This window comes from Thamnophis elegans, unplaced genomic scaffold (assembly GCF_009769535.1).
Source record: "Thamnophis elegans isolate rThaEle1 unplaced genomic scaffold, rThaEle1.pri scaffold_191_arrow_ctg1, whole genome shotgun sequence".
Lineage (NCBI taxonomy): Eukaryota > Metazoa > Chordata > Lepidosauria > Squamata > Colubridae > Thamnophis > Thamnophis elegans.
In genome coordinates, this window is record NW_022473660.1 from 13,695 (window position 1) to 41,139 (window position 27,445).

Genomic DNA, 27,445 nt, shown 5'->3' on the forward strand with positions numbered 1-27,445 from the left:
GATAATAGAGAAGAGATAGATGATAGATAGATAGATAGATAGATAGATAGATAAGACAGACAGACAGACAGACAGATATAGATATAATAGATATAGATATAGATATAGATATATAGATGAAATAGATAGAGATAGAGATAGAGATAGATAGATGATAGATAGATAGATAGATAGATAGATAGAATGATTGGATAGATGCATAATGATGGATGGTGGATGGATGGATAGAAGGACAGACAGATAAAAATACAATTTCATTGCCTCAAATTAAACCTTTTCAAAGGGACATTTTGAAATTAAAGGAAAAAAAAATCCTCTTTTGGCAGACTGTTGCTCTCCAAAAATGAAAATTCATTTTAATTACATTTTTAAAAAATTAAAAATGAAAATTCATTAAAAAAATTTAAAAGTGAAAATTAATTTAATAAATCAGAATTTTTTTAAAAAAATGAATATTAATTTAATTCCTTATATTAAAACTGGGACCCCTTTTTTCGGGGCGGGGAGCGGGGGGGTTTCTCTATTTTAACCCAACTTCGGGCAGACAGAGGCGCTCCCTGGGCATGCGCAGAACGCCTCCCTTGCCCCCCCCCGTGCAGAGCAAGAAGGAAGGCGGGCCGGGCCCTTAGAGGGGCGGGGCCAGAAGATGCGGGGCGGGGCGTCGCGCAGGCCCGGCCTCCAAGATGGCGGCGCCCGGAAAACAGTGAGTCCGGCCTTGTTGTCGGCGACGGCCGACGGCCGGGGCGGCCTCTGAGCATGGGCAGACGGCGCCTGCGGTGGGAGGGGGCACGGGGGGGGGCGCTGCTGAGATGGGGGGGGGAAAGCTGGGGGGGGTCGCGGCCTACTCAAACGCGAGGCCCGAGGGGGGTGGTCACGAGGACCCCCTAGAATGACGTCATTCCGGTGGGGGGGGGCTGGAGGGAGGGGGGCGAGCTGGCCCTGATGGCCCCCTCCCCCCCCCTTCCAGGCCTTTTAGTTGGGGAGGGGTCGGTTTCCATACTGGGGGTTCCTCCCCCCCTCCCCAAATTGGGTGCTTTGCTTCTCTCTGGATATGCAATTGTCAGCGTTGTTGTTATTGTTATTGTGTTGCTGTTGTTGTTGTTATCCTACATAAGCAAATGCCGGTTTCTGAGCTGGGCCTGACCCTCATCCGCAGCTTGGCAGGGCGGTTTTAAAAAATAAAATAAAATACCCCCCCACACACACACATATATCAATACATACTTATACATACATATACACATACACACACACATATACACACACACACATACACATAGACATATATCAATACATACACACACACATCTATCAATACATATATATATATATATACACACACACACTCATACACATATATTAATACATACACACATCTATCAACGCACACACACACACATACACATACATATACACACACATACAAACATATTAATACATACACACATATCTATCAATGCATACATATATATATATATACACACACACATACACTTATATATTAATACACACACACATCTACCAATACATACATATATATACACACACATATACACATACACATATATAATACATACACATACATATCTATCAATACATACATACATATATATATATACACACACATATATTAATACACACATATCTATCAATACATACATATATACACACGCGTATACGCATACATATTAATACATACACATATCTATCAATACATATATATATACACACACACTCATACACATATATTAATACATACACATCTATCAACGCACACACACACATACATATACACACACATACAAACATATTAATACATACACACATATCTATCAATGCATACATATATATAATACACACACACACACATACACTTATATATTAATACACACACACATCTACCAATACATACATATATATATACACACACATATACACATACACATATATAATACATACACATACATATCTATCAATACATACATACATATACACACACATATATTAATACACACATATCTATCAATACATACATATATACACACGCGTATACGCATACATATTAATACATACACATCTATCAATACATATATATATATACACACACACTCATACACATATTAATACATACACACATCTATCAACGCACACACACACACATACATATACACACACATACAAACATATTAATACATACACACATATCTATCAATGCATACATATATATATATACACACCACACACATACACTTATATATTAATACACACACACATCTACCAATACATACATATATATATACACACACACACATATACACATACACATATATAATACATACACATACATATCTATCAATACATACATATATACACACGCGTATACGCATACATATTAATACATACACATATCTATCAATACATATATATATATATATACACACACACATACACACATACACATACACATATATATCAATACAGACACACAAACACACACCAATCAATACAGGTAGTCCTCGACTTACAACAGTTCAGTTAGTGACCGGTCCAAATTACAAAGGCGCTGAAAAAGAGGGACTTGGGACCGTTTTTTCACCGTTAACAACCGTTGCAGCATCCCCATGGTCACACGATCAAAGTTCAGGATGCTGGGCAACTGACTCATACTTATGACGGTTGCAGTGTCCCGGGGTCACGGGATCCCCTTTTGCGACCTTCTGACAAAAGGAAAGTCCATGGGGAAGCCGGGTTCACTTAACGACCATGTGACTAACCTAAGAACTGCAGGGATTCACTTAACAACTATGACCAGAAAGGTCACAAAATGGGGGGGGGGGAGAACCCACTTAACTGTGTACAAAACACTTGTACCCGTCGCAAGATATCAGTGTTTTAAAATCAAAGTATGCACTTAATACCCCTTTATAAGGCCTTGGTAAGGCCACACTTGGAAAACTGCATTCAGTTTTGGTCGCCACGATTTAAAAAAAGATGCGGAGACTCTGGAAAGAGTGCAGAGAAGAGCAAGAAAGAGGATTAGGAGACTGGAGGCTCAAACATATGAAGAACGGTTGCAGGAACTGGGTAGGTCTAGTTTAATGAAAAGAAGGACCAGGGCAGACATGATAGCAGCCTTCCAATATCTCAGGGGTTGCCCCAAAGAAGAGGGAGTCAAACTATTCTCCAAGGCATCTGAGGGTAGAACAAGAAGCAATGGGTGGAAACTAATCCAGGAGAGAAGCAACCTAGAACTGAGGAGAAATTTCCTGACAGGTAGAGCAATTAATCATTGGAACAGAAGTTGCCTCCAGAATAGCAATAGTAGTTAGACTTATATAGCGCTTCATAGGGCTTTCAGCCCCCTCTAAGCGGTTTACAGAGTCAGCATATCGCCCCCACAGTCTGGGTCCTCATTTCACCCACCTGGGAAGGATGGAAGGCTGAGTCAACCTTCAGCTGGTGAGATTAGAACCGCTGAACTGCAGAACTGCAGCTGAAGTAGCCTGCAGTGCTGCATTTAACCACTGCTCCACCTCGGCTCAGAAGTTGTGGATGCCCCAACACTGGAAGTCTTTAAGAAGATGTTGGATAGCCATTTGTCTGAAACGGTATAGGGTTTCCTGCCTAGGCAGGGGGTTGGACTAGAAGACCTCCAAGGTCCCTTCCAACTCTGCTATTGTATTTTATTGTACTTGATCACATAAAGTAAATTTTCTTGTAAGGAGAAAAGTGGGTGAACAGAAGTCTGCTTATACAGATAGCCAGTCCCTGACTTACAACAGTTCGTTTAGTGACCAAAATCGTGTAGGGTTTTCTGCCTAGGCAGGGGGTTGGACTAGAGGACCTCCAAGGTCCCTTCCAACTATTACTCTATTCCAAAGTTACAACAGCACTGAAGCAAAGTGCTGTTTTTTTTCCACACTTGAAGCATCTTCCTGATCACAGGAACAAAATCCAAATGCTGGGCAGCTGACTCATAGTTACGACGGTCGCAGTGTCCCGGGGTCACGTGATCCCCTTTGACAAGCTTCCAACAAAGCAAAGTCAATTGGGGGGAGGGAGAGGCAGATTCACTTAACAACCATGTCACTAACCTAACAACTGCAGTGAAGCCACTTAACAACTGTGGCAAGAAAGGTCGTAAAACGGGGCAACGTTCACTTCACAACTGTCTCGCTTAGCAACGGAAATGTTGGGCGGAATTGTGGCCATAGGCCAAGGGGATACCTGTACCTTCTTTTGCCCCTAAACAGACAGGATGTAAGCCTGAAATTCATTCAACCCTGGTGAATCCCGTAGACCAGTGTTTCTCAACCTTGGCAACTTGAAGATGTCTGGACTTCAACTCCCAGAATTCCCCAGCCAGCGAATGCTGGCTGGGGAATTCTGGGAGTTGAAGTCCGGACATCTTCAAGTTGCCAAGGTTGAGAAACACTGCCGTAGACATAAAAACTTTGGTTTTCTCCGTACAGGTATGGACTTATCTTCCCTAAGAAGGTTCAGCAGAAAGGACTGGTCAAGCATGCGGCGTTTATGGACGACTCCGACGAAGAGGTCAGTGTCCGAAGCAGCTTGGATGAGTGGGTGTGATTGTGGCTTTGTGTGTTGCCTGGAAAACGGGCCTTTCATTGGGACGTAGCAACAGCCTTGGTGAAGTTTGCGTGTCAATTCTCAATCCCAGAGCTTGTAGGGGAAGCAGAGTCCTTGGATGACTTGCGGACTTCAACTCCCAGAATCCTTGAGCCAGCCATGGATCAGGAATTCTGGGAGTTGAAGTCCGGGAGTCCTAAAAGGGCCATCGTCCCGCATGCTGGCTCAGGAATTCTGGGAATTGAAGTCCAGGAGTCCTAAAAGGGCCATCGTCTCCCATGCTGGCTCAGGAATTCTGGGAGTTGAAGTCCAGGAGTCCTAAAAGAGCCATCGTCCCCCATGCTGGCTCAGGAATTCTGGGAGTTGAAGTCCAGGAGTCCTAAAAGAGCCATCGTCCCCCATGCTGGCTCAGGAATTCTGGGAGTTGAAGTCCGGGAGTCCTAAAAGAGCCATCGTCCCCCATGCTGGCTCAGGAATTCTGGGAGTTGAAGTCCAGGAGTCCTAAAAGAGCCATCGTCCCCCATGCTGGCTCTGGGAATTAAACTCCACCCATCTTAAAATTGCTAAGGCTGAGAAATATTGCTATAACACCATCCAGTTATCAGTCCTAAAGGTCTTTTTATCCAGGAGGCAACTTGACTTTCTGGTTTTTTCCTTTGAAGACGTTTCCCTTCTCATCCCAGAAGCTTCTCCAGCTCTGACCGGATGGAGGGGAAGGGAAGGATTTATACTCCTTGCAGACAGCTGGACATTTGCATCCTTTGAGAGGGTCCTTGAGGCCACTTGGAGGTTTTATCTGTGTCCTCAGGGTCACCTGAGTGCTGCAAATGGGGATGGAGCCTTCTCTTCTCCTCTTTCTTACCCTCTCTCCTACTCTAATTCCCCTCCTTTACTTCCTCTGTTTTTCCCTTTCTTCCTTTCCCTCCTCATCCTTCCTCCTTTCTTCTTCCCTACTCTTTCCCCCACTCCTCCTCTCTTCTCCTCCTTCTTACTCTCTCTCCTCCTCTTAATTCCCCACCCTTCCTTTCTCTGCTTTACCCTTCCTCCTTTTCCCTCCTCATCCCCCCTCCTTTCCAAACAAAATAGAGGTAGCCCTCAAATCATGACCACAATTGACCCCGACATTTTTTTCCCCTCTAAGCGAGACAGTTGTTAAGTGAGTTCTGCCCCGTGGTGTATGCCCTTTCTCGCTACAGTTGTTAAGTGAATCACGCCGTTTTTAAGTTAGGAACGCGGTTCTTAAGTGAATCCTGTTTCCCCCACGGACTTCAATTGTCGGAAGGTCGCAAACGGGGATCCCGGGACACACACACACACACACACACGGGACCCCGCAACCGTCATAAATACGATTCACTTGCCAAGCATCCGACTATGGATTCATGTGATAGTGTTGAGATGCGGCAAATAGCAGTTAGCAGTTAGACTTCTATACCGCTTCATAGGCTTTCAGCCCTCTCTAAGCGGTTTACAGAGTCAGCATATCGCCCCCAACAACAATCCGGGTCCTCATTTCACCCACCTCGGAAGGATGGAAGGCTGAGTCAACCTTGAGCCGGTGAGATTTGAACAGCCGAACTGCAGAACTGCAGTCAACTGAAGTAGCCTGCAGTGCTGCATTTAACCACTGTGCCACCTCGGCAAAGGTCGTAAGTCACTAAGTGAACTGTTGTAAGTCGAGGAGAACGTGTATCGCTGCTGGATGACATGTGGGCTTAGCCATTTTTGCCATTTTTGTAAGAATTCCAAGCATGCACAGCCTCCTATTCGGTGGTTCTCAAAATCTGTGATTAGGACAGAAGGCGTTTTCTCCAGCAGAGGGCGCCACACACCAAGACACACATACACACATTCCTATGGCGTTTTGTGAGTCAGAAAGCAGCCTTAAGCAGAAAATACATGCCGTCCCCGACTTATGACCACAATGGGGCCCAAAATTTATGTGGTTAAGAGAGTTACCGTATTTTTTGGAGTATAAAATGCACCAAGATTTTGAAGAGGTAAATTAAAAAAAAAAAACCCAGAGTTTTTGCACTCTGCAGATTTCTCCAAAACAGCCCGTTTTTTGCAAAAAATGAGCCCCCTTTTTTTTCCACAAAAAGGCATGAAGAGCCTTTAGGAGACTTGTAGAGTGCTCCTTGGAGGGGCCAAAACGAGCAAAAAACGGCCCATTTTTTTGTGAAAACAGGCCCATTTTTGGTTTTAAAAAAGGGGCATGCATAGCCTTTAGGAGGCTTATGTGCTCCTGAGGGCTGGTGGGGGGGGAAATAAGGGGAAAAGAGCCTGTTTTATGCTCATTTCTGCCCTCTCCAGCCCCCAGGAGCACTCTGGAAGCCTCCTAAAGGCTATGCACGTCCATTTGTGCAAAGGGGGTGGGGGGTTTCTGGAGGCCAAAAATGCGGTATTCAGTGTATAAGATGCACCCAGATTTTCAGCCTCTTTTTTGAGGGGAAAAAGGTGCGTCTTATACTCCGAAAAATACGGCAAGTGAGTTTTTGCTTTTTAAAAAAATATATAAGTTTTTTATTTTTTACAAACATATCAATGCGTGAACAGAGTGGCCCCTGGGTATCACACATTCCAATACAAATAAAATATTAGTCATAGCTATTACTTTCAACCAACTTACCGTATTTTTTCCGACTATAAGACGCACCTTTGTATAAGATGCACCAAGATTTCGAAGAGGTAAGTAAGAAAAAAAAAGTTTTGGTCTTCCCTGGCTCCCAGGAGCACTCTGCAGCCTTCAGCAGGGTTGGGGGAAGGCAAAAGTGCCCCTGTTTTTCACCAAAATGAGGGCATTTCTCCCTTCCCTCAGTCCTGCTGAAGTTTGCAGAGTGCTCCTGGCAGCCAGGGAAGATAAAAACTTCCCTGAGTGCTTCTGGGGGAATGGGGGAAGGCCATTATTCAGTGTATAAGATGCACCAACATTTCCACACTCTTTTAGTGGCGGGGGGGGGAAGGTGTGTCTTATACTCCAAAAAAATATGGTATATATTTCTAATAGTAATACATATTTATATAGTTGCAGTCTGTCATTATTTGACTACCCCATGTTTTCTCTTATTATTGCTCTTATTATATACACTATATTGCCAAAAGTATTCGCTCACTCATCCACATAATCAGAAGCAGTTGTGAGTGAATAATTTTGGCAATATAGTGTAGATAGATAGATAGATAAATTGAGAGAGAGAGAGACAGAGAGAGAGAGAGATACAGATAGATAAAGATAGAGATAGATAGATAGATAGATAGATAGATAGATAGATAGATAGATAGATAGATAGATGAGAGAGAGAGAAGATAGAGAGATACAGATAGATAAAGATAGATAGGTAGGTAGGTAGGTAGATGAGAGAGAGAGAGAAGATAGATAGAGAGATACAGATAGATATAGATAGATAGATAGATAGATAGATAGATAGATAGATAGATAGATAGATAGACAGACAGACAGACATACATACATACATACATACATACATACATACAGATGGATGATAGAAGAGAGAGATGGATGATAGTGCCCCTACCTGAACCGGGAGGCTCTCACAACAGTCACTCGTGCCCTTGTGACCTCTAGGCTGGAATACTGCAATGTGCTCTACATGGGGCTGCCCTTGAAGAGTATTCGGCGACTTCAGCTAGTCCAGAATGCGGCCGCGCGAGTGATTGTGGGTGCACCTCGGTTCGCCCACATAACACCTATCCTCCGCGAGCTGCGCTGGCTACCTGTTGATCTCCGGGTGCGCTTCAAGGTGCTACTTACCACCTACAAAGCCCTTCATGGTAGTGGATCTGGGTACTTGAGAGACCGCCTCCTGCCAATTACCTCCACACGACCTATTAGATCCCATAGACTAGGCCTCCTCCGAGTCCCATCTGCCGGTCAATGTCGACTGGCAACCACGCGGAGGAGAGCCTTCTCTGTGGCTGCTCCGACCCTTTAGAACGATCTCCCCGTGGAGATTCGTACCCTCACCACCCTCCAGGCCTTCCGCACAGCCCTTAAAATCTGGCTATCCCGTCAGGCCTGGGGACAAAGACTGTAACCCACCCGAATGGTAGGAATGTTGTGTTTTTTAATGACGTACTGTCCTACGTGTTAAATGTTTGTTTTTTCCCCCCCTTTTCGAGTTGTAAGCCGCCCTGAGTCCCCCCAGGGAAAAGGGCGGCATATAAATAAACTTCTCAAATCTCAAATCAAATCTCAAATAAATAGATAGATAGATAGATAGACAGACAGACAGACTATATTGCCAAAAGTATTCGCTCACTCATCCACATAATCAGAAGCAGTTGTGAGTGAATAATTTTGGCAATATAGTGTAGATAGATAGATAGATAAATTGATAGATGATAGATAGATAGATAGATGATAGATAGATAGATAGATAGATAGATAGATAGATAGATAGATAGAGAAAGAGAGAGAGAGAGAGATAAAGATAGAGGTAGGTAGGTAGGTAGGTAGATAGATAGATAGATAGAGGAGAGAGAGAGAGAGAGAGATAGACAGACTATATTGCCAAAAGTATTCGCTCACCCACCCACATAATCAGAAACAGTTGTGAGCGAATACTTTTGGCAATATAGTGTAAAAGTGTATTCGCTAATATTCCCCTTTTCTCTTATTTCTATCTCTTATTCTAACTTTTGATGATCATGTCATCCTTTGCTAAAAAGCATTTTCTTTCTATCCTAACTTCTAATCATGTCACCTACCTACAAAAAAAAGAAAGAAAGGGAAGAGAGGGGAGAAGCAGATCAAATCAAAACAACACCAGAAACGTAAAATCATCTATCCGTCATCTCTTGTCCGCATCAATACTTTAATTGCTATGCTTCCCCCCCCACTTTTTTGACTTGTCCCCCATATTCCTCTCTAAGATCTTTATCTCTTTCCACTTCTGCTTCTTGGCTGTTCAATCTGAGTATTTTCCCCGCCCTACTTTTTGCCTCCTTATACGACGTTTCTTCCCCCAGTTGTTACGCGAATCACGGCAGTTGATAAGTTCGTCACATGGTCGTTAAGTGAATCCGGCTGTCAGAAGGTCACAAAAGGGAGGGGATCACATGACCCTCCCCGGACGCTGCAACTGTCCTAAATATGAGACACTTTCCAAGCATTTTGAATTTTGATCGTGGGATGCTGCGACGGTCATAAGTGTGAAAAATGATCGTAAATCCCTTTTCCCCCCAGTGCCATTGTAACTTTGGATGGTCACTAAGCGAACTGTTGTAAGTCAAGGATTAGTTGTACTTGCTTGTCCCAAGCAAAGGCTCAATATAAACATTGGCGATCAGGTATTCCTCGACTTACGACCACAATTGCCTCCAGAAATTCCATTCCTAGGCACGGTGGTGTTAAGTCATTCACACCTGATTTTACAGGTGGTCCTCGACTTACGACAGTTTGTGAAGTGACTGTTCCCCCAACGGAGGGGGAGGGATATGACCTCACCCATCTCCAGTCTACAACACAGGAGTCCTTCCAGCCATTCCAAGAAGGCCCCCACCCCCATTTGCATCACTCAGGTGGCCCCGAGGACACAGAGGAACCTCCGAGTTGCCTCTAGGAGCCTCTCAAAGGATGCAAATGACCAGCTGTCTGCAAGGAGCATCAATCCTTCCATTCCCCCACCATTCCTGTCAGAGCGGGAGAAGCTTCTGGGATGAGAAGCAAAATATATTCCAAAAAGAAACCCCAAGAAAGTCCAGTTGCCTCCTGAAAAAAAGCACCTTTGGGATAACCATCACCTGGATGACGGAGAATCTCTACAGATGTTTAGCTACGCAATTTGGGATGAAGACCCTTGGGATGGTTGTGGGAGAAGGAATGGATTTCCAGAGGGAAAAATTGCAGACTACGGGAACCATTTGCATCACTCAGGTGACCCTGAGGACACAGAGAAACCTCTAGGTGGCCTCAAGGACCCTCTCAAAGGATGCAAATGACCAGCTGTCTGCAAGAAATATCAATCCTTCCATTCCCCACCATCCTGTCAGAGCGGAAGAAGAAAGTCCAGTTGCCTCCTGGATAATACCACCTTTGGGGCAACAATGACATGGATGAAGGAGAATCTCTTCAGTCTTTTAGCTACGCAATTTGGGATGAAGACCCTTGGAATGGTTGTGGGAGAAGGAATGGATTTCCAGAGGGAAAAATTGCAGACTACGGGAACCATTTGCATCACTCAGGTGACCCTGAGGACACAGGTGAGCCTCCAAATAGCATCAATCTCACTTTAAAGCAGTGTTTCTCAACCTTGGCGACTTTAAGTCCTGTGGACTTCAACTCCCAGAATTCCCCAGCCAGCTATGCTGGCTGGGGGATTCTGGGAGTTGACGTCCACAGGACTTAAAGTCACCAAGGTTGAGAAACACCACTTTAAAAGGATGCAAAGGACCAGCTGTCTGCAAGGAGAATCAATCCTTCCCTTCCCCTCCATCCAGGCAGAGCTGAAGAAGCTTCTGGGATGGGAAGCGAAACATCTTCCAAAGAAAAATAGGAAAGTCCAGTGGCCTCCTGGAAAAAAGCCCCTTTTGGGGCAACCTTGGCCTGGAGGGCTGAGAATCCCCATGACAGGATCTCAAACTGCGTCTAAAAAAACCCAGTTTGGCAACCAACGTCAGGTTTAAAAATCAGGCGCTTTGTGGTCTTAACCTCCGGAGCCCCAAATAACGTCATCTCAAAGGGTCACAAGAACTCAGTTGACGGGTAGCTCCAAGCTTCTGAAAGCCCCTTTCCAGGCAGGTGAGGATGAGGAGCGTGTGAGCGAGGGCCGCCAAGTCCTCCTGCTCCAGGTGAGGTCACCTGCATGGCGGGTGCTCCAGTCCAACAATATTGTACAGACAGTGACGGGGAACTTTTTCGGCACTTGAGTGCACAAACCAGAACATGACGGTGCACATGCGTCAGAGCTGGCCAAGGGGCATGGATGCGCCAGCCAGCTGGTCAGGTCCTTGGCGTTCCGGCATGCCTTGAAGACCAGTTGGCTGGTGGACATGCACGTGCCACGAAGCAGCTGGCAACGGCGTGGGTGCCCGCAGAGAGGGCTCTGCCTGCCACCTCTGGGTGTATGTTGTGGTCTTTTTAACTATGTTCGGATTCCCCAGGAATCCCCAGGATTCCCCAGTTCTAGGAGGAAGCCATGTTGGGCTTGCAACAGAGAACACCCCTAATAAAAATTGGCAAATATCTAAAAAGGGGATTGTTTGCAAGACTGCCAAGGAATTAAATTTGCAATTCAAAGAATGAAGATCCCAGCTAAGGAGGAAATTCCTGACCTCTGAGAGCTGCAGGGAATTCTGGTGTTGAAGTTCCCGCCGTCTTCAAATGGCCAAAATTGAGAACCACCCGTCTAGATGATCTTTAAGGAACCTCCCATGTCTTCCTTGCAAATCATAAGGAAGGCCAGCGGAAACCGAATTAAGTGGCTGCAAGTTTTCTAATTCTGGAAGGAAAGAGGAGAGGCCAGCAAAAAATAATCTGGAGTTAAGGTGTTTTAACTTCTATTTTAAATGTACTGTTGTAAGCCGCCCGGAGTCCTTCGGGATTGGGCGGCCTATAAGTTTATTAAAACATTCAAACATTCTGGCACACATGCCATCCGTTCGCCATCAGGGTTTCATAGCGTTGAAAAAAAGGTCCGGGGAACACATTTCCAAACACAAATTCGAAATCTGCCAAAGCTGTTCTCGACAGAGCCGGATCGGCTTTCCCCCAATTAAAAAAAAATTTTTTTTTAATGACAGTGCAGGGTTCAAAACATACCACCCTGGTGGTACGACATTAGCGGGTGTGGGGGGGGTCTTCTGCTGTGGTTGTGAGACTGACACACACACCCAGGGGGAGATTGTAAAGTTTAAAACCCCTCCATCATTTCACAGCTCACCGAGTTGTAATAAATCTAGCGTCTGCCTTTATCGTTAAAAAAAAAAGGAGAGATCATTTTCTCTTTTTTTTTTTAATAAAAAAAAGCAAAATTACTTTATTAGTTCAGTAATAATTTTAGGCCTTTTGGAGATAAGGAGGTGCTTGGGGGGGGGGGGGGAGAGTTTCATTTCCTGGCTGCTCTTTTATCGGAGAAAAGTTACGCGTGGCGTGTCTGAAGTTGGGGTATTTATAACCGAACTCTAATATTGAAGTCCGGCACACCTGCCTCGGCCGGAGCTGATGGTACACCAGATAGAAAACTTCACTTCCCTTTTAAAAAATATCACTCTGCACATTTCATTAAGGGGTTCCTAAGAGCTGACTTGTGTGAAGAGGCAGCTGTTCCCTTTCTGTTTTTCAAGGAGAGGCAGTCCTCCACTTATGACCACGTTGGAGTCCGACATTTCTGCTGCTAAGCGAGATCGTTTTTAAGTTGAGTTTGCAAGCTTTCTGACCATGGTTCTTAAGTGAATCACTGCGGTTGTTAAGTTAGTAATTCCCAGAAGGGGAGGACTTCCACTCCCAGAATCCCCCAGCCAGCAGGGTTTAAGAGGGGATGACTTCCACTCCCAGAATCCCCCAGCCAGCCTGCTTTAAGAGGGGAGGACTTCCACTCCCAGAATCCCCCAGCCAGAATGCTTTAAGAGGGGAGGACTTCCACTCCCAGAATCCCCCAGCCAGCAGGATTTAAGAGGGGATGACTTCCATTCCCAGAATCCCCCAGCCAGCAGGATTTAAGAGGGGTGGGCTTCCACTCCCAGAATCCCCCAGCCAGCCTGCTTTAAGAGGGGAGGACTTCCACTCCCAGAATCCCCCAGCCAGAATGCTTTAAGAGGGGTGGACTTCCACTCCCAGAATCCCCCAGCCAGCAGGATTTAAGAGGGGATGACTTCCACTCCCAGAATCCCCCAGCCAGCAGGATTTAAGAGGGGTGGGCTTCCACTCCCAGAATCCCCCAGCCAGCAGGCTTTAAGAGGGGTAGACTTCCCACTCCCAGAATTCCCCAGCCAGCAGGCTTTAAGAGGGGTGGACTTCCACTCCCAGAATTCCCCAGCCAGCAGGATTTAAGAGGGGTGGACTTCCACTCCCAGAATCCCCCAGCCAGCAGGCTTTAAGAGGGGTAGACTTCCCACTCCCAGAATTCCCCAGCCAGCAGGCTTTAAGAGGGGTAGACTTCCCACTCCCAGAATTCCCCAGCCAGCAGGCTCTAAGAGGGGTGGACTTCCACTCCCAGAATCCCCCAGCCAGCAGGCTCTAAGAGGGGTGGACTTCCACTCCCAGAATCCCCCAGCCAGCAGGCTTTAAGAGGGGAGGACTTCCACTCCCAGAATCCCCCAGCCAGCAGGCTCTAAGAGGGGTGGGCTTCCATCCCAGCATTATCTTCCTGCTTCCATGGTTTAGAAACACAGCAGGAAGATTTTTAAGCCTAACCTCTGCTTAAAGCTAGCATCCCCCCCCCCCCCCCCGCTTAATGGGATTGTTCAAAATCCTTTTACTCTCTTTGTATTTTTCATCATGACTTTTTCGAGATAAGTTTCGGGATTTTCAGAAAACCTGGGCAGGTGCCACTGAATTTTGGGGAACCTGTTTTGTTGAATCCCAGCCTCAAATGCTTCCACCTGGGGGGGATATTCTCCCAGGATATCCTTCTGAGAAATACGACGACGGCTGCTCCGCCGTTTGTCACCAAATCCTGTGTGACGCCGGATGTTGCGCCCATTCCTTCTTCCCGTCTTCGGTGCAATTTTTTTCCATCCACTCCAGAGAAAAGGCAGCTCGTCAGAAGGACAGGAGGCAGCTGGGGGAGCTCCCCAGAAGCCTTGAAATCCAAGTGGGGTCCTCATTTGAGGAGATGATAACCCTCTGGAACGAACTCCCCGTGGAGATCCGGACCCTCGCCACCCTCCAGTCCTTCCGCGTCGCTTTAAAGATCCGGCTGTCCCAGCTGGCCTGGGGTTAAGATTGTAGCCCCACCCGAATTGTGTGACTGTTGTGCTCTCTTTTAATATGTTGTACTGTCTTCATGTTGGAAAATTGTTTGTCCTTCCCCCCCCCCCTTTTTTGAACTGTGAGCCGCCCTGAGTCCCCCCAGGGAAAAGGGCGGCATACAAATAAAGGGAAAACTAAAACTAAACTAAAAGATGATGATATAATGCCTGGTCCCGGGTGCCCTCTGAGCCTGGATGTGTCCTTGCGGGCGTTTCGTGACCCAACTAGGCAACATCGTCAGTGCTAGAAGGGTGGGTTGAGGAGAACGAAGGGGGAGGAGGAAGAGAACTCTGGAGTCCTCGGTGCTCTCTGAGCTCGGTGGTTTTCTCAGAGACGTTTCATCACCCAATTAAGTAACATCATCAGTGCTAGAAGAGAGTTTCTGGAGGAGAAGAAGAGGAGGAAGAGGGGAAAAGAGGAGGTGGAGGAAGAGGAGGAAGAGGAAGAGGGGAAAAAGGTGGTGGAGGAGGAGGAAAAGGACTGAGGTCCCTGGTGCTCTCTGAGCTTGGTGGATTTCTAACAGACTTTTCATGACCCAACTAGGGAACATCATTGGTGCTAGAAGGGAGGGGGATTTGTGGAGAAGAGGAGGGGGGAAAGGAGGAGGAGGAGCAGGAAGACTGGGGGGTCCTTGGTGCTCTCTGAGCCTGGTTGTTTTCTTACAGACGTTTCATGACCCAATTAGGGAACATCATCAGTGCTTGAAGGAAAAGGGGTTTTGTGGAGAGAAGGAGAAAGATTGGGATATCTTTGCTGCTCTGTGAGCTGGGTGGTTTTCTCACAGACGTCTCATTCTTCAACTAGGCAACGTCATCAGTGCTAGAAGAGGAGGAGGCTGCGCAGAGGAGGAGGAGGAGGAAGGACCGCGGGGTCTCTGGTGCTCTCTGAGCCTGGTTGTGTCCCTGCAGATGTTTCATGACCCAACGAGGGAACGTCATCAGTGCTTGGAGGGAGGGTGTTTGGAGGAGGAGGAGGAGGAGGCCTGTGGGGTCCTTGCTGTTCGCTGAGCTTGGGGTTTTTTGTAAACGTTTCATGGCCCAACTAGGTAACATCATCAGTATGAGAAGGAGTACAGTCAGCAAGAAAACAAGCAAGGAACTACCAAGGAGAAAACCAAACACACACAAATACCTCTCAGGAGAAGCTACTGCATATCAAATAACAGAACTCCCTACTCCCTTCCAGCACTGATGACGTTACCTACTTGGGTCATGAAACATCGGCAAGAAAACCACCCAGTTCAGAGAGCACCAAGGACCCCACAGTTCTCCTCCTCCTCCTCCTCCTCCTCCTCTCCTTCTCCTTCTCCTTCCTCCTCCTCCTTTCCACAACCCCTACTCCCTTCTAGCATTGATGATGTTGCCTAGTTGGGTCATGAAATGTTTGCAAGAAAACCCCCAAGCTCAGAGACCACCAAGGATCCTGCAATCTTCCTCCTCCATCCTCCTCTTCTTCTTCTTCCTCCTCCTCTTCCTCCTCCTCCTCTTCCCCTTCTCCTTCTTCTTTTTCTTCTTCCTCCTCCTCCTCTTCTTCTCCTTCTTCTTCCTCCTCCTCCTTTCCACAACCCCTACTCCCTTCTAGCATTGGTGATGTTGCCTAGTTGGGTCATGAAATGTTTGCAAGAAAACCCCCAAGCTCAGAGACCACCAAGGATCCTGCGATCCTTCTCCTCCTCCTCCCCCTCTCCTCCTCCTCCCCCTCTCCTCCTCCTCCTCCTCCTCCTCCTCCCCCCTCCTCCTCCTCCAATTCCTCTTCTTCTTTCTCCTCCTCCTTTCCACAACCCCTACTCCCATTGATGATGTCACCTAGTTGGGCCATGAAACGTTTGCAAGAAAACCCCCAAGCTGAGAGAGCACCAAGGACCCCCACAGTTCTCCTCCTCTTCCTCCCCTTCCACCCTAGTCTTCTCCTCCCCTTCTTCTTTCAACCACTTCACAACTCCCCTCACTTCCAGCACTGATGATGTTACCTAGTTGGGCCATGAAACATTTGCAAGAAAACCCCCAAGCTCGAAGACCACCAAGGACCCCCACCGTCCAACCCTCAGCTACCCATAATCTCTCCTAGTGGTACCACGTGGTAGTTTTTCTGCACCCTCTTCCTGGTGCCATTTATAACGGCATTTTCCCCTGGCAAGCCAGCCCCGTCTCCAGGACAAAGCTTCCAATGCACGCAGGCTTTGTGTTCTGTTCTCTCCTCGAAGAACACATGGCCTGCGTTTTCCTATCTGCCTCAGGTGAAGAGGCTGCTCCCTTCCAGGAAAATATAATCGGGGGGGGGGGGGAGAGAAATTCCCTCCCAAGCTTTGTGCCGCCAAGGAATTAAAAGAGAGAGAGAGAGAGACCCTGTTTGTGGACAAAGAAATCTCGGGCCAGATTGCTGACTCCGCCAGGTTTCTTAATAAACGCCCAGCCGATAAGTGGAAAGGACAGGAAGCTTCTATCTCTCGGCCCTGGCAGCACAGCAGGGAATTGTCAGCTCTCTGGGCAGCTGGGGAAAGGGGGCTGCGTGCTGGCGTGCATTTCTCCCCCAGGTTGCTGGCCGAAGAAGTGGCAGGTGGGCCTCTTAACGTCCTTAAAACGAGGCTCTGTAAGGTTTGCATTGTCTGCTTAATCCCCTCGTCACTTGCACCCTTCGCCCCACGTGCCAAGTGGTTGTGAGCAGGGCAGGGCTGGGATTTCTCTCACTCCGTCTCACCTGCCTTCCTCCTGAGCAAGGCTTAGGACCTGGGGCCGCTGGGAGACTTCAGCTCCCAGAATCCCCTAGGGCAGTGTTTCTCAACCTTGTCAACTTGAAGATGCCTGGACTTCAACTCCCAGAATTCCCTAGCCAGCGAATGCTGGGAGTTGAAGTCCAGACATCTTCAAGTTGACAAGGTTGAGAAACACTGTCCTAGACACTGAATTGTTTATACGCGAATGCTGGCTGGGGAATTCTGGGAGTTGAAGTCCAGACATCTTCAAGTTGACAAGGTTGAGAAACACTGCCCTAGGCAGCCGGCTTTGGAAGGGACCTTGGAGGTCATTTAGTCTACCACCCCCACCCAAGCAGGAAACGCCACACTGTTTGTGACCGACGGCAGCCCAGTCTCTTCTTGAAAGCCTCCAGGGATGAAGCTCCCACAACTTCTGAATAACAGAATAATAACAGAATAACAGAGTTTGAAGGGACCGTGGAGATCATCTAGTCCAACCCCCTCCACCCAAGCAGGAAACGCCACACTGTTTGTGACCGACGGCAGCCCGGTCTCTTCTTGAAAGCCTCCAGGGATGAAGCTCCCACAACTTCTGAATAACAGAATAATAACAGAGGTTGGAAGGGACCTTGTAGGTCATCTAGTCCAACCCCCTCTCCCAAACACCGTTTGTGACCGATGGCAGTCCAGTCTTTTCTATAAAGCCTCCAGGGATGAAGCTCCCACAATTTCTGAATAACGGAATAATAACAGAATAACAAGAGTTTGAAGGGACCGTGGAGGTCATCTAGTCCAACCCCCTCTCCCAAACACCGTTTGTGACCGATGGCAGTCCAGTCTCTTCTATAAAGCCTCCAGGGATGAAGCTCCCACAATTTCTGAATAACGGAATAATAACAGAATAACAAGAGTTTGAAGGGACCGTGGAGGTCATCTAGTCCAACCCCCTCTCCCAAACACCGTTTGTGACCGATGGCAGTCCAGTCTCTTCTATAAAGCCTCCAGGGATGAAGCTCCCACAATTTCTGAATAACAGAATAATAACAGAATAACAGAGTTTGAAGGGACCGTGGAGGTCATCTAGTCCAACCCCCTGGCCCCAAGCAGGAGACCCCGCACCATTTGTGACCGATGTCAGTCCAGTCTCTTCTTGAAAGCCTCCAGGGATGAAGCTCCCACAACTTCCAAAGGCAACTTCAGTTTCATGAATTGATTGTTCTCCCTTGTCAGAAAATTCCTCCTTATTTCCAGGTTGAATCTCTCCTTGGTCAGTTTCCATCCATTCTTCCTTGTCTGGTCTTCAGGTGCTTTGGAGAATAGCTTGACCCCCTTCCTCCTCTCTGGGGCAGCCCCTCAAATACTGGAAGATGCTCTCCTGTCTCCCCTGGTCCTTCTCTTCCCTAGACTAGCCAGGCCCAGTTCCTGCAACCGTTCATCGTATGTTTGAGCCTCCAATCCCATCATCATCCTGTTTGCTCTTCTCTGCACTCTTTCTAAAGTCTCCACATCTTTTTTATAGTGTGGTGACCAAATAGTTTGACTCCTTCTTCTTTGGGGCAGCCCCTGAGATATTGGAAGACTGCTATCATGTCTTCTTTTCATTCAACTAGACATCCCCAGTTCCTGCAACCGTAAGACTTCCAGTGTTGGGGCATTCACAACTTCTGGAGGCAACTTCTCTTCCACCGATTAATTGTTCTCACTGTCAGTTCTAAGTTGCTTGTCTCCTTGATTAGTTCCCACCCATTGCTTCTTGTTCTGCCCTCAGGTGCCCTGGAGAATAGCTTGACTCCCTCTTCTTTGTGGCAACCCCTGAGATATTGGAAGACTGCTATCATGTCTCCCCTAGTCCTTCTTTTCAATAAACTAGACCTACCAAGTTCCTGCAACCATTCTTCCTATGTTTTAGCCTCCAGTCCCCTAATCCTCTTTCTTGCTCTTCTCTGCACTCTTTCTAGAGTCTCCACATCTTTTCTACATCGTGGCGACCAAAACTGGATGCAAATATTCCAAGTTTGGCCTTGCCAAGGCCTTATAAAGGGGTGCTAACCAATGGTCATCTCAGGAAACCATGCTTTTTTCCTCCTTCGGTGAGTCTGCTTTAGGGAGCTCTGGGGAGACACCAAAGCCAGAGATAAAACTTCCTCCAACTGTGGCTTCTTCCAGAGAACGAGCCCTTCTCTCTCCTTGACCCCCAACATCTTAAGTCCCCCCCCCACTCCTTCAGGTTGCGAAGACGTTCTCCTGGCTCCAGCATCCCAGCCCTTTCTTCTCAGAGAGGTTGACTTGTGCCTGGAAAGGCCCCCAGGACGTCCGAAGGGAAAGGCCAGGGAACACTACCCAGATCTCGGTGTCCCCTCGCTAAAGGTCAACATCTGGAGCAGACAGCCGAAGGCACGGGGGCGTGGATAAGGGGCTTCCCAGCCTTTCAGTTAGAGTTACGGATGTCGGCCAGGGTGAGTCACCCGTGCTTAAATTGGACCACCACCACCACCCCGAGCCAAAAGGAAAAAACCCCCGAGCAGCTGCTAACGTTAGGAAGCCTTGGAGTGACACCATCATCTCCTTGGTGCTCGTACGAAGTCCTGGGGCCTTCCGGATGAGTCACGGCAGGACTGGAAAACTCCGGCGGCTGCCAAAATGAGTTTTAAAAAAATAAATAAAATAAAACCCATTTTTCACACCATGCCATTTCGTCGAGGTGTTGGAAAAAAGAGGGTTTTGGTCCCTCCTCGCGCTCACTCCAAAGAGGTTGAGCGATGGGGTTTTCCAGCTGCATCCGATCGGCCCGCGAGGACGTTCAGAGGGTCATTGACGTGCAGGTGGGACATGCAGAAAAGATCTGATGTGGGGAGGGTTGTGGGGGGGGGGAATCGATGCTCTTCAGAAGGCAATTTGTCATTGTTCGGTCTTAAAGCAATCAGTGGAATGGCTCTTCTCCAGAGGTTGTGGTGCTCCATCCGTGGAAGTTTTCAAGAAGAGAGTGGAGAGCCACTGGTCTGAAATGGGAAAGGGTCTCCTGCTTGAGCAGGGGGCTGGACTAGAAGACCTCCAAGGTCCCTTCCAGCTCTGTTATTCTTCCTTCCTTCCTTCTCTGGAGGTTTTCAAGAAGAGACTGGACAGCTATTTGTCTGAAATGGTACAAGGTTTCCTGCTTGAGCAGGGGATTGGATTAGAAGACCTCCAAGGTCCCTTCCAGCTCTGTTATGCTCTCTCCTTCCCTCCCTCCCTTCCTTCCTTCCTTCTCTGGAGGTTTTCAAGAAGAGACTGGACAGCTACTTGTCTGAAATGGAATAGGGTCTCCTGCTTGAGCAGGGGGCTGGACTAGAAGACCTCCAAGGCCCCTTCCTCAGCTCTGACTGGTGGAGAACGGAGAGATCGATACTCCTTGCAGACAGCTGGTCCTTGGCATCCTTTTATTTTATTTTTATGAAAAGTTTTATTGTTTTAATTAAACAAAAACACACACGAAAAAAGAATCCTCTTTCGTTAACATCTTCTAGAAAGCCTGTCGATTGGTTACAAATACATTTCATGCCTTTCCTTCACCATCATTACATATACTTCGTTCAAATTGAGTTGTACATTTTAAATCAGAAAAGAAAAGAAAAATTATGTATTTTCCTATCACTGTACCACAATTCTCATTTGATTACAATTATTTAAATGTGCTTTTATCTATTTGCATCCTTTTAGAACAGTGTTTCTCAACCTTGGCCACTTGAAGATGTCCGGACTTCAACTCCCAGAATTCCCCAGCCAGCGAATGCTGGCTGGGGAATTCTGGGAGTTGACGTCTGGACATCTTCAAGTGGCCAAGGTTGAGAAACACTGTTTTAGAAGGTTGTTGAGGCCACTTAGAGGTTTCTCTATGTCCTCCAGGGTCACCTGAGTGGGGCAAATGGTTCCCGTAGTCTGCAATTTCTTTCCCTCTGGGAACCTATTCCTATGGGTTGGATTTCCAGAGGATTCAGGTGTGGGAGAAGGAATGGATTTCCAGGGGGGGAAATTGCAGACTGCCAGAACCAGAGAGACCTCCAAGTGGCCTCAACGACCCTCTAAAAGGATGCAAATGACCAGCTCTCTACAAGGAGTAGAAATCCTTCCATCCCCCAGAGCTGAAGAAGCTTCTGGGATGAGAAGCGAAAAGTTTTCAAAGAAAAAATCAGAAAGTCCAGTTTCCTCCTGGGGAAAAAAGAATGGATGATGGGAAATCTCTGCAGACCTTAACGAGTCATTAACTCACTTTAATTCTCTTTCTCAACAGTCTTCGGTGGGCGAGAGCCTTCAGAAGGAGGCCCTGAAGAAGCAGGCCATGAAACAAGTAAGTTGGCGTGGCATTTCTACGCCCTGCACCCGGTGCCCCCCCGTGCCAGTATAACGACGCTCCTCGACTTTACGACCGCAGCCGGGGGCTGGATTGTCCATTTGCTAACTGAAGAAGGACGTTAAGGGAGTCATGTCCAAGCGTTAAAAAGATTTTTTTATTTTTTTGTGGCTGTGATTAAGCGTGTTGCTGTGGTCGTTAAGTGAATCCAACTTGAGTTTGCTTGTGGGAAGGTCGAAAATGGTGAGGACCATGGAGATGGCTGCCACCTTTATAAATCTATGCTGGATGCCCAGGGTTCAAATCTGTAGAGATGCGTCTGAGAATCCCGGGAGTTGAAATCCACAGGCCTGAGTAGAGTAGAGTAGAATAGAATAATAAATAGAATATGAATAAAATAGAATAGTATAGAATGGAATATGAATAGAATAGAATAAAAAACAGAATATGAATGGAATAGTATAGAATAAAAATAGAATAAAAATAGAATTAGAATAGAATAAAAATAGAATATGAATAGAATAGAATAGAATAAAAAATAGAATATGAATAGAATAGAATAAAAATAGAATATGAATAGAACAGAATAGAATAAAAAATAGAATAGTATAGAATACAATATGAATAGAATAAAAAATAGAATATGAATAGAATAGTATAGAATATGAATAAAATAGAATAGAATAGAATAAAAAATAGAATATGAATAGAATAGAGTAAAAATAGAATATGAATAGAATAGAATAAAAAATAGAATAGAATAGAATATGAATATGAATAGAGAATAAAAATAGAATATGAATAAAATAGAATAGAATATAAAATAGAATATGAATAGAATAAAATAGAATAGAATAGAATAAAAAATAGTATAGAATAGAATATGAATAGAATAAAAATAGAATATGAATAGAATAGTATAGAATAGAATATGAATAGAATAAAAATAGAATATGAATAGAATAGAATAGAATAAAAAATAGAATATGAATAGAATAGAATAAAAAATAGAATAGTATAGAATAGAATATGAATATGAATAGAATAGAATAAAATAGAATAGAATAGAATAAAAAGAATAGTATAGAATAGAATATGAATAGAATAGAATAAAATAGAATAGAATAAAAAAGAATAGAATAGAATATGAATAGAATAGAATAAAAAATAGAATATGAATAGAATAGAATAAAAAATAGAATTAGAATAGAATAGAATAAAAAATAGAATATGAATAGAATAGAATAAAAAATAGAATATGAATATGAATAGAATAAAAATAGAATATGAATAGAATAGAATAAAAATAGAATATGAATAGAATAGAATAAAAAATAGAATATGAATAGAATAGAATAAAAATAGAATATGAATAGAACAGAATAGAATAAAAATAGAATATGAATAGAATAGAATAAAAAATAGAATATGAATAGAATAAAAATAGAATATGAATAGAATAGAATAAAAATAGAATATGAATAGAATAGAATAAAAATAGAATATGAATAGAATAGAATAAAAAATAGAATATGAATAGAAAAGAATAAAAATAGAATATGAATATGAATAGAATAAAAATAGAATATGAATAGAATAGAATAAAAAATAGAATATGAATAGAATAGAATTCTTTATTGGCCAAGTGTGATTGGACACACAAGGAATTTGCCTTTGGTGCAGATATTCTCAGTGTACATTAAAAAAAAGTTAACCTTCGTCAAGAGTCATAAAGTGCAGCACTTAATGATAGTCACAGGGGACAAATAAGCAATCAGGGAACAATCAATATCCATATAAATCGAAAGGATTCAAGCCACAAAGTTTCTGTCCTGCAGTCATAAGTGGGAGGAGATGGGGGATAGGAACAACGAGAAGACTAAGAGTGATAGTAAGGCAGCCTTAGTAAATAGTTTGACAGTGGTGGGGGAATTATTTGTTTAGCCATTCGGGAAGAAACTGTCCTTGTGTCTAGTTGTCTTGGTCTGCAGTTCCCTATAGCATCCTTTTGAGGGTAGGAGTTGAAACAATTTACGTCCAGAACGCGAGGGGTCTGTAGATATTTTCACAGCCCTCTTTTTGACTCCTGCAATGTGCAAGTCCTCGATGGAAGGCAGGTTGGTGCTAATTATTTTTTTCCTGCAGTTCTTATTCTCCTCTGAAGTCTCTGCCTGCCTTGTTGGGTTGCAGAACCGAACCAGACAGTTTTGGGGGTGCAGATGAGAGAATCATCCCTCCGTAGAACTGATTGGACCCCATGAGTTGAAACTAATGTTTAAAGATCAATGCGAGCTATTGCTCCTATTTTCCCCTCCATCACAGCTTTTTTTCCCCCTTTTTTATGACTTCACAACTTTTTATCAGTCGTGTAAATAGACAGGCTTGAATTCATTATCGGACTATTTCACATGATTTATGTCCAAGGTTTTACACAATCGTTCTTCTTGGCATCCGATCTGGAACTGGCTGTCTTAGCTCCATTAAAAAAAAGAAAAGAAAAATAATAATAATAATAATACGCTTTTAGTTTCCATGACTTACTTTGTTTGACGGATGGCTCTACATTTATACGAGTCTGTTTTTTCCCCCTGGGTTTCTTTTGGCAGCGCCCAGAGTCGTTACGGGACAAATAAGCTTTGGCAGGTTGCGGATTGCCATGGATCCTGCTCGCAGTTTACACCACATTGCAAAAGGCAGACTTAATTTAGCAGCCGGCTCAAAAGGGGAAAATACTTTCTAGGATAGCCGATGAAGCAAAGCCAGTCTCTCTCTCCCTGCCTGAATTTCGTGGTGCAAAATACAATATGGGGGGGGAAAAAAGACAAGGATACTCAAAATACAGGAAGTCCTCGACTTACGACCACAAATTTTGAGGCCCAAAATTTCCATCACTAAGTGAGGCATGTATTAAGTGAGTTTTGCCCCTTTTTAGAACCTTTCTTGCCCTGGTTGCTAAGTGAATCACTGCAGTTGTTAAGTCAGTTACCCGGTTGTTAAATGAACCTGGCTTCCGCAGGGACTTATAGCCCGTCAGAACGGCGCAAAATGGGATCACGTGACCCCAGGGACACTGCGACCGTCATAAACAGGAGTCCCCCAAATTTTGATCACCGTGGGGATGCTTCAACGGTCGTTAAGTGTGAAAACCAGTCGTAAGTCCCTATTTTCAGTGCTGTTGTAACTGAACCGTCACTAAATGGACCGTGTTGTAAGTCGAGGACTACTTGTGTTGGCATGCTAAAAATATAGGAGAACGCTTTAAAAAGTGGCATTCACTTGGCAGCTAAGTTAACTCAGTACAGCACAGTTCCTCACCTTACAACCAGAATCGGGACCAGAATTTCCGGTTGCTAAGCAAGGCGGTTTTTAAGCAAGTCGTGTCCCATTTTGCGACCTTTTTCCCCACGGTTGTTAAGCAAGTGATTTCCACTGGGAAGTTTGCAAAGGGAGATCATGCGGCTTGCAAATACGCATCGGTTACCAAGCCTCTGAATTTTGATCATGTGATCCTGGCGACGCTAAGCGTGAGGATTGGTCATAAGTCACGTGTTGCCAGAGGCATTGTAACTTTAAATGGCCGCTATAACGGTTTTAAGAGGAGGGCTACATATACCGCCATACTTGGCCATTCCATTTTTTCCCCCTCCCCAGGCGAAATGATGGCAAGAATAGATAGATGGATGGATGGATGGATGGATGGATGGATGGACGGATGGAGAGAGAGAGATTATCTATCTATCTTATCTATCTTATCTATCTATCTCTACCTCTCCTTATCTCTCACTCCATCTGTCTGTTTGTCTATCCATCTATCATCTATCACCTCAGATAGATAGACAGACAGACAGACAGACAGAAAGACAGAAAGACAGAGAGAGAGAGAGATTATCTATCTATCTAATCTATCTATATCATCTATCTATCTATCTATCTATCTATCTATCTATCTATCTATCTATCTATCTATCTACCTACCTACCTACCTACCTACCTACCTACCTACCTACCTACCTACCTACCTATCATTATTATCTATTTATCCAGCTCTCCCTCTCTCCCTATCTAATATCTATCCTATCTATTTATCTATCCATCCATACATCCATCTCTCTCTCTCTCTCTCTCTCTCTCTCTCTCTCTCCCGTCCATCCACCATCCCTTATGAAATGCTGATTTTTTTCAATGTCTTGAGCTCCTATCTACTTTTTTCCTCCATTACATTTATTAAATGTACACGGTCCCCATCGAGGGACCCCGGCCGGCTGTACTTTAGACTTGCCCGCTAGAAGACGCTAACGAACCCTCCCCCTCCCCCCCTGTCCTCCCCAAAGACCAAGCTGGAGATCCAGAGGGCCCTGGCCGAAGACTCCACCGTCTACGAATACGACAACATTTACGAGGACATCCAGCAGAAGAAGGCCGAGAGCCAGGCCAGCTCGCTCGCGGGGAAAGCCGAAAAAAAGGTCCGTTCCTAGGCAACAGCAGTTGGGGAGCGGAGAGCCACATCTGGGGCTGTGGGGGGGGGGGAGAAAGCAGAGGGGGACAAAAAACGGGGTACAGGTAAGTCCTCGACTTCTGACCATCGTTGACCCCCAAAATTCCTGATGCCAGTTTTTGTTAAGTGAACTGTGTCCCATTTTACGACATTCCTTGCCGTATTTCTTAAGCGAATCACCGCGGCTGGCAGAAATTAGCCTGCAATACAGGGAGTCCCTTCACTTACGACGACAATTACACAAGTTGTTTACCCTCTGGAGAAAAAATATTGTGGGGAGTAAGACACTCCTAAAACCCTGTGTCTGTTCTGTTAAGATACAGCCTGTTGTGCCGTAAAGTGGCTTCTACCGTACTGCCGTAAAGTGGCTTCTACTGTACTGCCGTAAAGTGGCTTCTACTGTACTGCCGTAAAGTGGCTTCTACTCTACTGCCGTAAAGTGGCTTCTACTGTACTGCCGTAAAATGGCTTCTACTGTACAGAGCAGTGGAGTTGCCATGGTAACCGCTTCACAATACTCCACAGGGGGGGGCTCCCTCTGGTAATGGGGGAAATCCAAGATTAGAAATTACGTTTGGTCCAGAGATTTTCTCCCCTATAAATAAATCCCCAGGTAACGTCGGTGTCAGGGTCCCAAATAGCATCCAGAATTAAATCGGAGTCCGAGGCAAAGGATTCCTCAAAGTCCCAATTGATGAAGAGAGCCATGTTGGCACATCTGGGGAAACCCCGAATCTGAAAGCTTCCCGGTTTTCCCCACCCAGTTGAAAGTTCAAGACCTTGCCATCCCCACACCCACCAGTCCATCCCGTGGTCCCATCTCCCACTGCCACGCTGGCAGTTCCACCCCTCCAGTTCCGGTCAGGTGCAGAGGTGCAGAGACAAAGGATAATGACCTTGGCTTTCTAGAAAGAATGTTGTTATGGCTACCTAGCATCTAACTCCGTACAATCCCCCGTCCCAATTCCCCACTAATGAAGCAGCAGAGCAGGATGGAATATTAGTGTGGGAGGCCAAAGACCCCGAAAGGAACCGGCCTGGCAGTTCGGGTTTATCGGCTAGTCCTGAACGGATTCCCCTTCTTCCTCCCGGCAGCCCAAGTACATCCAGAACATCCTGCAGGCGGCCGAGCTGCGGAAGAAGGAGCAGGAGCGTCGGATGGAGAAGAAGATCCAGAAGGAGCGGGAGTCGGAAGGGGACGCCTTCCAGGACAAGGAGGCCTTCGTCACCTCGGCCTACAAGAAGAAGCTGCAGGAGAGGGCCGAAGAGGAGCAGCGCGAGAAGAAGGAGGCGGCCATTGAAGGTGAGCGGCAGGGGGGGGGAAAGGGGGGGTGACTCTCCCATCGGGGAGGTTCTGGGGGTGGGGGATGGGTCCAGCTCCATAATCGAGCCTGGTAATTACTGGAA

General features: G+C 45.6%; 1 protein-coding gene across 1 annotated transcript in view; it reads left to right on the top strand.

The window, feature by feature from the left end:
* The first annotated feature begins 638 nt into the window (after window positions 1-638).
* The window catches only part of NSRP1 (nuclear speckle splicing regulatory protein 1), a 34,239-nt gene continuing 7,432 nt past the window's right edge, over window positions 639-27,445 (top strand). Inside the window, exons 1-5 of the mRNA XM_032238449.1 lie at window positions 639-703; window positions 4,473-4,554; window positions 21,484-21,540; window positions 25,875-26,006; window positions 27,134-27,341. Coding sequence (XP_032094340.1) covers window positions 684-703; window positions 4,473-4,554; window positions 21,484-21,540; window positions 25,875-26,006; window positions 27,134-27,341 — 499 coding nt within the window. The 5' untranslated portion in view covers window positions 639-683. The remainder of the gene's footprint in view (window positions 704-4,472; window positions 4,555-21,483; window positions 21,541-25,874; window positions 26,007-27,133; window positions 27,342-27,445) is intronic.